At 41.6% G+C, this 13,245-nt stretch overlaps 1 protein-coding gene across 1 annotated transcript in view; it reads right to left on the bottom strand.

Annotated features, from left to right (window-relative positions):
* Positions 1 to 12,615, bottom strand: part of PRKCH (protein kinase C eta) — a 196,036-nt gene extending 183,421 nt beyond the window's left edge. Inside the window, exon 1 of the mRNA XM_036217840.1 lies at positions 11,580 to 12,615. Within this exon, the coding sequence (XP_036073733.1) occupies positions 11,580 to 11,942 (363 nt within the window). The 5' untranslated portion in view covers positions 11,943 to 12,615. The remainder of the gene's footprint in view (positions 1 to 11,579) is intronic.
* Between the last annotated feature and the right edge of the window lie 630 nt (positions 12,616 to 13,245).

The following is a 13,245-nucleotide window of genomic DNA, read 5'->3' as shown; positions in this document are numbered from 1 at the left end:
TCCTTGTAAATACTAAAATTTTCCATTATACTTATGAGTCTATAGAAGATAAATATGTCATTCAAAAATTCAAAGATTTGGAATAAACTTCAGAGTCTTTGCTTCCTTTTCCCATTTTCTCTCTAGAAAATTTGGCGTTAAAGGAGGTAAAAGAGTAAGCAGATGTTTCTATGCAGGGCACCAACAAGACTATACCCAGGAAACTTATATCTCCACCCTCATTAACTAAGATGCAACCATCTGAATGTGTTTCCTTGGCCAATATTGTTTTCAGAAACCCCTTGGTCAAAACATTAATTTCCTTGGGAGACCAAAAGTAATCAAAGCTACCATTTCTTGAGGGCCTATTTTGTACTGGGCATGTTTAATGTATTAAATCTCATCGTCACGTTGATCCTGTGCGGTAGCTAATATTAGCACCATTTTCCAAAGGAGAAAACAGTCAGAGATGAAGGGATCCGCTCACTGCAGCGGAGCTGGGGTCATACACCGAACCTGCTAACACAAAGTCTACCTTCTTTCCAATACTTCTGGTTGTATCGCCACCTGTCAGGCTTGTTCCCACCTTCAGGCCTTTTGCCTTAGCTGTGCCCTCTGCTGGGGATGCTCTTTCTCTAATAGTCACATGGCTGGTGGCTTCTTGTCACTCGGGTTGCAACTGAAATGTCGCCCTCTCTGTGAGTCCTTCTCTGGCCGCTCTAGGTAAAGCAGTCACCTTGTCACACTCTATCACATCACCCTGTTTTAATTCTCCACTTAGCACCTAACCACCACTTGGTATTTTCATAATCACCTGTTTGCTTATTACCACCCTCTCCCTGCCAGGGTGGAAGCTCTGAGAGCCAAGATTCTGGGTGTTGTGTTCTCTGCCCTATTTGTGACACCTAGAAAGGACACACAGCAGGTACTGAATAGCTGAGTGGTTTCCCTGCTGCCCCCACCACACACTGAGGTGGCAAAGGAAAGCATCATGGTCTGAAGTCCAGAGAGCTATATTCTGGTTTCACCTCTGACTAGCTCAGGGGCTGCATTTAGAACAACCTCCATTCAGCTCTATTTCCACCATCATCAGGTTGTTTTCCAAGGTGCTGGCCAGGTGAGTTGGAACTCAAGAAAAGATCAGAAAATTCTGTTGGGTCAGAGGAACGAACCCAGGCCACAGGAGACCAGTGGTCTCAGGGCGAGAGGACCAGGCAAGTATCACTGATTTCATCATTTTGTGTTAGAATAACACAGTGGTTCACCATAACGTCCAGTACAGCTCAAAGACAGAGTAAATGTTTTAAGCAATACAGATAAATCCTATCTCTTTTTACAGGGGAAGAGTTTATATTACCAAAAGATATTAAGCTAAGGTCACTCACGCTGTCCTAGTTATTTTTGGGTTTTTTTTTTTTTTAACTTTTCATCTCCTGCAAGCCTCAAAGAAACCCCTTCAAAAATAGAGGCTTTTGAAACTACCTAAATAACACAACCAAATAAAATGGGTCATCATCTGGTATATTTTACCAGGAGCCAGAAGTAAATGAGAAGACATTTTTAAGCACATCTATTTCTCTAAAATTTATAGCAACTCTTTTCTACTAGTTGTCTAAACAGTTGAAGTGGAAATGTCTTCAGATATAGGGGAAAATATCAGAACCATGCCCTGGGACTTAGAAATTAATAAAAGCCTTATTGTGACACCTTTCCATTAAGGTTTCTTAATCTGAGGCCCTGTGTTCATAGTCAGGCTTCAGGGACCACTAACCTGGAGACACTATTCCCAGCATATTGTCATTTTTCTAGAAATAGTGTCCATAGCTTTCATCATTACTAAAAGGGTCCTGGGCTCAAAAACATTTTCAGTCACTGCTTCTGCTATGAATCTGTTCTCAATTCATCTGTACTATGATGGAACAACAGTAACAGAAAGTACCTAAAAAGTCCACAGTTCACAAATTAATAAATGTATTCTCTTCAATGAATTATGCTAATATATTTATGGCTTTTGTGTATTCTTCCAAAAATAATTTCAGACCCTAGAACAAATCTGAGCATCAGCAGAATAATCTCTAGGAGATATTTCAGAAGAAGAATAATTTTCATTATCCAATCTACTATAACTAGAACCACATAACTCGGGTGCTGGAAGGGGCCACAGGGCTCAGGGCTGCCCACCCTCTGATACCACAGACGAGAACACAAAAGCCCAGTGTGTGGACAGAGGGACATTGTATTTAAGTCCTATAAGGGAGATAGAGAAACAATGCTATGCAAGTACAAGGGATAAATATGACTTACGAATGAAAATGCAGCTTTGTGGTTTTGGTTTAAGAACTTGGACAACAGTGGCTAGGTGTAGAATATGCTCACACACGCCCCGTATGGCTTACTTTTCATGGTGGCCGTGGTTCTATCCTCTGGCAATTTTTTTTTTCCACCATAAGCACAACTAAACATCTTTCTCTCCCTGTAAGGTCAAAGGTATACAAAAACAAAACTGACATAAAATCTAAGGAACTATCTAGAAGGCAGCACATTATAAAAGCACTGCTAGTGAGTCTTCTACTAAAAATTCCTGCGTGCGTTGCCTGCTATAACTTACTGGTGTTACAGAAATATACTAACAAAATAATCCTGATAAATCTCTCTGGATGGTACCAGGATTCTCAACAAAAATTTCCCAACTCATAAAACTCTTCAGCATTGCACTTAAACACTAGATAGCCAATACCCTTGGGCGCATTCCTCCATCTAATTAAAATGTCTGTCCTACAAGTGATTTATAGTATTTGTCATCACCTAAGGTGGATATATAAACTGGTAGCTACAGACACTTCATATCTACAAAGTATTAATTACCGTGCTAGTGAGAATGGCTTCTAGCAAAAGCTCAAACAGTGGGATTCTCAACATCTCCCTGACTCGAGGTAAAAGGGACATAACTTATAACCATCCCACAGAATGAGGAGAACATTAGTGTAAATCAAGAAATATAACTGCATGGCTTAAAATGAGGACCCACTGTAATTCCTTAAGTCTGATTCTAAGCCAAGGAAATAACATCAACATCACTATCGATGTTAAAAGGCATTTAGACATGAGCTAAATCCTCTCTAAGCCTGAGCAATTTAGATTTGAACCAATTTAATTCTTAGGAGTTACTACCTCTGATAAGACATAATTCATTTTGACTACTTAAAACCAAACCAGTTATTCCAAAGGAGAAATGATGTAATTGTCTAACATATGGTAGCAGAGGCTTTAGGGATGGAAGGTCCTTAGAGATATTCTAGTTCAACCCCCTCATTATATAAACCAGAGAACCAAGATTCTGATATATAGAGGCTTGTCTAAGGTCACAGCTGATTGGTGGCAAAGCCACACCTTGAACCCTGCTCTCCTTACTCCCATTATAGCATAACACTTATATACCGCTGGAAGCTGTATAATAAAATTCAAAAAGATTTTTTAATAGTTAATACAATGCTAATTTGTAGTTAAACTTCCCATTTACTAATAAACAAGCTTCCTCAAAAATTTTAGGATGCATATATACATAATATATACATCTAATTTGTTTATCAATATACATCTAAATAAATCTAAATAACATATATGCAGATATATTAAATGTGTGTGTTTTTCACCACATCACATGAGCTAAGATAACAGTACTACTTTGGCTTAAACACTCCCCCAAGTTCCCACATTCTGAAAACAAAGGCCTGAGCTATAATAGGTGTCAAAAACTCAAAATTCTCCCAGGATCAAGTGGGTAGTAAGTCAAGATGAGTGCTTAATAGACAATGGTGGGGTCTGTGGTAAACTGAAGCACCTCCTGAGAACTAAACACCTTCAGACTCGATGTTAAAAACATCTCTGCTGATGAATACATCTGCAGGCTGTCCATGAGCCTGAGCTATCAGGCTTTTTGTTGTTCTGAACTAGATGACCTGCCTGCTTCAACACATATGATTCCTTTATGGTCTGTACAAAGTTTACAGTATTTGATGGTTCCAATAGGGTGTTACTGTTTTCTGCCTTTGGAATCAGATGTTCTTTTAGGCCACATGTTCACAGTCATGGCAACTTAGTCTCCTTCCAGATTTTCCAAAGATGCAAATATTTCCATGGGTCAGGAACATTTAGCTTTCAAAAGGGCCTCTGTGATGTCTCTCTGGGAAAGCATTATCAAGTCAAAAGTTCCTTTTCTTCTTTTGAGGAATGATTTTTGACAGTCATTTAACTGAAGCGAGCTTGTGGCTATCTATACAGGAGACTTAAAAATCAGCTCTCAAATTCTGCTCTAGGAAAACGTCTCTGATCTTCTCAAACCAGGTGCTCACCAGCATCTTAATATTTACTGTGGTAATTTCCTGGTTATTGTTCCCCCCACCCCACCCCACCCCCACAATATATCTCCCTCTTGGAACTATGAGGGGTCTATGAAAGAAGGGATCATGTCTGTCTTGTTCATTTGCCTCTCAGAGGTAGAGCAGAGTGCCCGGTACATAGAACATACTCGATGGTAGGTGAATGCTCACCTAGGGCTTGGCATTTCATACAGAAATATGAAACAGTCTGTTAGAAGAGCTACCCCGGGAGCTGGGGGGATGAATCTTAGTCCATTGGCCATACTATTACATCTTGAACTCCCTCTGACCAATATCACATACTTCTAAGAGAACCCAATCCATTCATATGTCCATTCTTTCAGGATGCGGTGGGCAGGGGGCAGGGAAAGTTCAAGATGCTGAGGGAACACTAAGGAGGAGGACCAAACCCAGACTTGACATGTCAGGGAAAGTTTTCTGGATAAGCGATGTCTCTAATGAAAACTGAAGCACAGGTAAGAATTAGCAAGGTGACCCTTGAGGAATTGAGAGTCACTAGTGGTGATTGCAGCACAGAGTGTGGGCTGGGATAAGGCTCAAGAGAAATCAAGGGCCAGATCATAAAGAATATTCTGTACCATTTTAAAGAGTTGTGCTTTTCCTAAATTAGTGGGGAACCACTGAAGGGTTTTAAGGAATGACTCTCAGCCTGGCAATTGAGAGAGATCACTCTGGATATAGGAATGATGAGAGTGGAAAAGAATGGGCAGTCACTGAGTTTCAACTCAGGCCTCATTCTTCTCATCTAATAAAATAGAGCTAAGCAGTCAACACAAAAGGAGAACCTGACCTAGTCAATTGTTTTATAAACTAGAAAAGAGACTAGAAAATCCAAGGCACCTCTCTTATTCTAAGTACATGCTGCCCGTCTCATAAATTTACTGCACTTTTACTATCACAATTCTAAACAGTTGCTAGATACCAAAACTGTACTACGAATTGCATAAGATAAGATGATTCACGCTCTCCCTATTAACCTCATTAGCTCTCCAAGGTTGAAATACAATCTTTCAATGCTTATTTCTTAATTCTCCTCTGATTTTAACATGTTGGGCTCACAAATTATTAGTGAACTAGTAACTTAACATATTAATGAGTTTAAAAATTATAGTCCTTTAAAATGAAACAAAGATAAGAAATTTTCTATACACAGAGTTTTCAATTCATTACCACATTCAAAGCACATATAAACCTGGCCCAGTTTTTCAAGCACATATTGGTACATCATTAATTGATTTAAAAGAGGGACACGATAATTGTAACAATTGCTCACTCCCCAATTATTTTCATTTGTTTCTATTAGGAAGATGAATAAAATGTTTAAGAAAAGACACTCCCAAAGTACTTATACTTTATTTGCCCAAAAATCACATTAAGAAATCATTCTTTTGACAAATACTTAGTGCCTACTATATACCGGACACAGTTTAAGGTGCTGGATTAGAACAGTGAATAAGAAAGGTAGGGTGCCGACTCTCAAGGGTTATACTCTAAAGGAGGAGGGTAAAATAAACAAATAGATTAACAAATGATCTCAGAGAATGGTGAGTGCAATGAAGGGTGACAAGATAACATTGTTAGGAAAAGGCTCTCTGAGGGGAAACATCTGAGCCACGATCCTCATGATGAGAAGCAGCCAGCCTCACTACAGCAAAATGCCTACAATGAGACTGAAGTCACAATATATCCAGTTTATGTAGATTAGAATAAACCTCCATGGAGATGCTAAAATACGTTTTTCCTTTAAACACTAATTTAATGACTCAATGTTAGACACACCTCAACAACTGGCTCAGAAAAAAAAAAAATAAGTGAAATAATTAAATAACTGCACTACAAAGTGCAAAAGAGAATGAATCACTAGATAATGCATCTGAAAGAATTCTGATGCTATAAATTCATGCACTTGGATCCAGAAATCAAGGGAAAAGATAATCAAGAGATTGCCCAGTGGTAACCTGGCTGCTTCACCTGACAGGACTACCAAGCAGGTACCTTAATAAGAAGCTGAAGGAAAGCAGCCCTCCAGTGCTGTAGGGAACAGAATGTCTTCAAGAGGGCTGAACCAGGAAAACGGCCTGGGATCCTGCCAAGCAGGTCCTTCCTTCCTGAGGGGATGCCAAGGTCTTTCCATGACGCAGCCTCCAGCTCCTCCTGCCTGCCCCCATGTCCCCAATGCTCTGCATTAAGTATTAGATGCCGATCCTCACTTGGAAAGCTGGCGAATTAAGAGCAAACATGAATGATGGAAATAAGGTTCTAATTTAGACAAACCTTTGGTTTTCAGAAGTCCAAGAAATTATGCAAAATAAATAATTTCTAGAAGAAACAGAAAAAACTGACAATGACAATTTAGAAAATGAGACTGTTCAAAAATCAGAAACTATATATATATTTTTTTACGCTCTGCACTAAAGAGTCAAAGTTGTTTTCAAGTCAGCCTTACCTTAAGTCTAAGTCGGTCACTTATTTAACATATCTTTTTCTAAAATAGGAATAATAATTACTCAGTTTTTTCCCCACAGCCTGAGGTATAACAATAACATGCAGATACTTAAAATGAACTATGTGATGAGATTGGGCATATGTATATAACTGTGAAATGATCTCCTAAATCAAAACAGTGAGTATTTTCATCTCCTTCAGAAGTTTCCTTATGCTTCCTTTGTAATCCATCCCACCCTCATCCTCACCCTTCCAGTTCCCGGCAATCGCTGATATGTTTCCTGCCACTAACTACAAACAAGTTTTCATTTTCCCCAATTTTGAACACAGTGTGTACTTTTTTTTGTCTGGCTTCTTTCACTCACTATAATTATTTTGAGATTCATCGGTATGGTTGCATGTATCGATAGTTCATCACTTTTTACTATTTAGTATTCCACTGTATGGATACACAATTTGTTTAAACATTCACCATTTTACTGACATTTGAGTTATTTCTAATTTGGGGGCTATTATAAATAAAGCTGCTATGAACATTTGTGCACATGTCTTTGTATTAATGCTTTCAATTCTCTGGTAAATGCTTAAGAGGAGCTAGGTCATACGGTAGGCATATGTGTAACATTTTAAGACACTGCCAAAATGTTTTCGACATGACCATATGATTTTATATTCCTAACAGCAGGATAGAAGAGTTCCAGTTGCTCCACTCCTTCACCAACACTTGGTTTGGTCAGTCTTTTTAATTTTAGCCTTTCCGGTGGGTTTTGGTTTTAATTTACATTTCCTGGATGACTAATGATTTTGAGCATCTTTTAATGTGTAATTTTTCATGACGGTCCTATTCAAATCTTTGGACCATTTTAAATTGAGTATTTTTCTCTTTACTACTGAGTTGTAAGAATTCTTTTATATATTCATGTTACAACTCTTTTGTCTGATTTACATGTTGCAAATATTTTCTCCCAGTCTGTGGCTTGTGTTTTCATTTTCTAAGTGTCTTTTGGAAAACAATAATTTTGATAAAGTTCAATTTATTGATTTTTTTATAGATCATTTTATATATGATTGAGATGATCATATGAATCTCATTTTTTATTCTGCTAATATAAAGAATTGTATTAATTGGTTTTTTAAATGTTAAATCAACCTTGCAGTCCTGGTTATAAACCCAATATGGTCATGATGTACTATCCAACTGCTATGTTGTTGGATTTGATTTGCTAAGATTTAAGAATTTTTATTATATCTGTGTTCACAAAGAGCACTGGTCTGTAGTTTTGTTTTGGTTTTTTGTTTGTTTTGTTTTTGTAATGTTTTAATCAGGTTTTGGTATAAGGGTAACGCTGGCCTCATGGAATAAGTTGGGATGTTTTTCCTTCTATTTTCTGAAATTAGTTTGGGTAGAGTTGGCAACACTTCTTCCTTAAATAAATGTATGACAGAATTCACCAGTAAAGTCATCGGGACCTTGAGTTTACACTGTGGAGGGCTTTTAACTACACAGTCAATTACCTTAATAGACAAAGTTATTCAAATTATTTGAGTGAGTTTTGGCAGTTCGTATCTTTTAAGGGATTTGTTCATTTCATCTAAACTGTGGAATTTACTGGCATAAAATTGTTCATAATATTTCTTTTATTTATTGTATTTTTTTTTTAAGCGAGGCAACGCTTGGTTGACCTCACAGATTGCAAGGACTTTGTCAGCTCAATCCCTTATTTTTAATTTTTTATGCCTACAGCACCTGGTCTTCCTAGGTGCTCTCATAGCCAAGTACTAACCACACCTGACCCTGCTTAGCTTCTAAGATCAGACGGGATGGGGCCTGTTCAGGGAGGCATGGCCGTAGACCATTTCCTTTTTTTAATGTCTGTAGGACCCATAGTAATGTTCTCTCTCATTTCTAATATCGTAATTTGTGTCTTCTCTCTCTTTTCTTTTTTTTCTTGATCATTCTAGCTTGAGGCTTATCAATTTTATTAATTTTTTTCAAAACCAGTTATCGTTTTCTACTTCATTGCCTTCTGCTACCTTTACAATTTTCTTTTGGTTCAATTTGCTCCTCTACTTTCAGGTGGAAACTTAGGTCTTCAAGATCTTTTCTAATTTAAGTACTTAACACTGAATTTTCATTTAAGAACTTCTTTAGCTGTATCTCCACCTTCTTAGGTTTTATTAAATGAAATATGTACAGTCAAGAAAAAAATATTTGATTGTCTAATCCATGTTAGGCACTGTTTTGGTAGTAGGAATATACTGCATAAAATAGATCTAACCCATTCCCTCATCAAGCTCAGAAAGTAATACTGACAAAACTGGTACTAAAATCAATGTAAATAATTCTCTTCTTGATACTTAGAAAGTACATTAAGCCAGATACCATAACGTTTTTGTTTTATTCTAATGATAAATGTATCTTCTGTTTTTGTCTCTTTTTGTGAGCCAGTAAAAACTAAGTCATTAGGTTTTTTAAAGTTCAACAATTGGTAATTCCAACTGACAAATTTATTGTGGAGTAAATTCAATTATTATATTTGTAACTGTCTACATGAACTACACATTTCAATTTAATATGCTAATGTGAATAAGTATTTTTGTAATTCGAAATTTCAGAACCACCTTTAGATCTACAAAGGATCAACTAAAAAACAAGCATTCCATATATCGCCAAATATTTTCTTGAGATTATTCTTCTTAAAAACCAACAAACAAAAACAATACTCTACGCATTCTATTTTATCCGTAAGGTTGGTTCAAAATACCAAGGACTTTAAAAACAATCTCTGCCCTCCCTAATTGAATATAAATGCATTTCATATGACTGATTTCAAGGTCATTTAAATGCTGACCTATCCTACCACTCATAAAACACCATAGGTGAATTACATTAAACACGTATAATTAATTCAGGCAATTATAGATACAGAAATTTAATTTACATTTAAATCTTTGTTCATCCACTGGGACAACAAGCAGCTCTGCATACCTACCCCTTGTCAAGTAACCTGAATATTCCTGCACGTATGCTTCTTCTAGTTCTCATCTCTTCATCTAGGCAACAGCTTCTCAACCTTAACTGCACACTGAATCGCCTGGGAAGCCTAAAAAGTACTGACATGATGCTGGGTTCCCACAGCCACAAATTCCTCTCTAGAGTCTTTAAAACGTAGTGAGTTTTAAAAGCTCCGCAGGTGATTCAAATATGCAGACTAGGAGTGAGAAGGGCCCATCTAGCCTCTCTCTGGGAAGACAAGCCTCTAATGGACAGTGACCAGTCTGCATCACCATCCCACAGGACCTAGTTCCTCTAAAGCTTTACCCAACCTAACTCTTGATTAGCCACTCGATAATTTCATTCGGATTCCTAGGCTCATCTTTATTCCTATCCAGAAATTCATGGGATAAAATATCAATCTCTAGCTGTGTTGTAGACATTTCTCTCTCATAAACTTTTAAATTCCATAAAGTAAGTTAGGCTGAAGGGAAATTAAAATATAATTTGATGATACGGTTAAATAGTCATTACGGGTTTTTCTTACTTCTATTTAAAAGGAGAGGCCCACAAACCATCTGTAATTTTAGAGAATCTATAGTAAAATTATCAAATCCTCAAAGTATAAACTACCTAAATGTGTCTTTATTATTACCCATCTGATTACACCACTTGTTGATTTCAAACAGGTTTTCAATACTGATACACATCCTGGGTTCAAAACTGACATCCTCCATAACGTAAACATTAAACTCCTGAGAGCCTTCAAACAGCTTTCTCCATTTTGCCAAACAAGACCGCTTCATTATCATTATTTCATCACACAAAAGTGGGAAGGATAACACCTGCCTCACAAAGATAGCATGAGGATTAAAAAGCAAAAGCGTTTTCGCACTGTGAAGAGTGCTCTAGAAACTTTAATTTATTTACAGCAGTAGTGTTGCCTCATGGGAACTATGTGAAAAGTAGAGGCAAGTGAGAAGTTGCGGGTAACTACTTGTCAATACACAGAAACACCAGCAGGTGTGGAGGAGATTCACAAACTACTGAGGAGCTTCTCTAGCTCAACCAAAAGGAGCAGGAACACATAATTCAGGACTCACATCTCCCAGACTGAGACCCAACTAGTGGCGTTACTTGCAAACACACGTAAACCTCATCTCCTTGGAAAACTGCTAAACAATAAAACGTTGCTAACGTGCAGACCCAGGTACTCCGATCCCCGCCAGTGTAGGTTATGTACCTCTGGGATGTAATGGATCTGCATGCCGAAACACGTGTGCACGTCTGAGACGCTGAACCAACACGCATCCATAAACACTATGAATAATACTTGCGAGAATGTATGGCTTTCTCCTAAGAAACGTTTAAAGCACTTTACCCTAATCAAGTCTTTCCTATCATACCCTGCTCGCCTTCCCTGCGTGTTAACCGCGTGCCGAAATTGGGGAGCCTTACCAAAAGTCTAGGTGGATGGGGGGTGACGGCCCCCGCCCTGAATTTCCGTTAGTCCAAGCTGCCTTCCCAACAGGGGACCTATCCAGGTTGGCCTCCTGGAGACACATCTGTGCCTTCACACACCCACCGCGGCCGCATCACCAGTGTCGTGGTCACCTGGGCAAGGACCAAAGTCGGAAGGGAATTCCCTCCGCCGCGGAACTCGGAGAATGGAAAGCGGGACCCCAGCGAGTTTTAACAAATGGATGGATGGTTAAGAGGGAATCAAGTGGACACAGCCAGGAAGGGTCATAGCTACTCACCCAGCCCTCGAAGGTGTCCGAGGCGCCGGCGGTGCGCAGCAGCTCGTGGAATTGCAGGGTGCAGTTGGCCACGAAGTGGTCGTAGCCCAGGGGTGTCTCGTGGAAGACGGCCAGCTCGAGGTGACCGCCGTCGGTGACGTTAGCGCAGAACTCCTCATTGTACGTGGGTTTGTTGGTCTTTTGCTTGGTGCTGGTCTGGCCCACACGCACCTGGTCCACACTCACTGTCAGGTAGGGATCCAGCAGCTGGTAGCCCTTCTTGAAGAGCGAGTGGCGCAGGGACCAGCGAGTGGGCTGCAGCCCCACGGCTTCGCCGATGCGGACCCTCAAGTAGCCATTGAACTTCATGGTGCCAGACGACATGCCGGCGCCACTGCCCCGGCCCCGGGGGGCCGCGCTGGCTCGCAGCGGGAGAGCCCGGAGCCCGTGCTCAGGCCAGCCCTCGCGGCAGCCGCAAGAGTGGCGGCAGCTCCTGGGAAAAGCAGCGCCCAAGCACCCCTTGCCGGGCCATTCTGCCTTCTCCGCGGGACCTTCCCCTCCCCTCCTTCCCTCCCTCCCTCCCTCCCTCGCGAGGTGGAAAGGAGGGGAGCCCGGCGCTGAGCTCGCAGCGGGCCGGGTGAGCCCGACTGCTCCTTTCGGACGCTCGGCACTTCCCGGGGGCTCGGACAAGACTCGCCCCTTCTCCAGAGCCGGGAGGCTCCTCTCTCCGGAGAGCCGGAGCGACCCGTCCGGTTAGCTCCAGCCCCAAGCGTCTTTCGCCCCCGCCTCCTCCGGCTTCTCCTCCTGCCCCCGCCTCCGCGGGCTCACGCTCTCCCCCCCTCGGCGAGCTTCAAACCAGGAAGCAGCTGCCGCCGCATCCCGGACAGGAGCTTCGCACCGCCAGGCTCCCAGTTCGCCGAAACCCTGCTCGGGGTCCCGCGCGTTTTGAACCCCGGGGGCGTGGCGTGCAGTCCCGAGTCCCGCCAGCCCTGCGGTGGCTCGGTGGCCGGGCGCACGCCGCGGGGCAGCCCCGCGCCTGCCTTCTCGCCCTGCTCTGCGCGCGCTCCCTGCTGTTCTGGGGGCCGGCGGCGTGCTTCCCGCTGGAGGCCACCCCAGGTGTAGGCCAAAAAGGGAAGAGCTCGTGGCCTAGCTGGAGCAAACACCTGAGGCATGGGCGACAGGCCCGGCAAGGGCTGGAAGGCAGGAAGGAGGAGGAGGAGGAACAAGGGAACCAGAGCGACGCGGAGTCGCCCGTGCCTTCCCTTCCACTCTAAAAGGTGGGCTGGCGACCCTGCCTGGCCTTCTGGGAGAGGCCCTAGCTGGAGGTGGGCGCCCGCTGGGGAGGTTCCTTTTCCTAATCTTCACAGGATGGCTCATCCCGGGTTCAACTCGGGCCCATCCTGTTTGTGCGCCTTTCCTGCAGAGAGTAATTGCACGTTTTCATTTTTTTTTTTTTAATAGGGCAGTAGTAATGATGGAAATCCTGTCCTCCTCCTTCCTCCGAGAGGCGTGTCTTGTTTCATAAAGAGCAGGAAAGGTCGGTTCTGAAGACAGACATGGCTGAGAAGTAACAAGTCTCTTCCTTTGTGGGGTGGTTTCTGATCCACCCACCCTTGCACTGCAAAGGGAGAAGACATTCACACACACTGCCCCTGGCACATGTGTGCCGGAAAAATCGCCACTTTAG

Source organism: Rousettus aegyptiacus, unplaced genomic scaffold (genome assembly GCF_014176215.1).
Source record: "Rousettus aegyptiacus isolate mRouAeg1 unplaced genomic scaffold, mRouAeg1.p scaffold_m13_p_3, whole genome shotgun sequence".
NCBI lineage: Eukaryota > Metazoa > Chordata > Mammalia > Chiroptera > Pteropodidae > Rousettus > Rousettus aegyptiacus.
The sequence above is the reverse complement of the archived record's forward strand: the minus strand, read 5'-3'. Positions and strand labels throughout refer to the sequence as shown.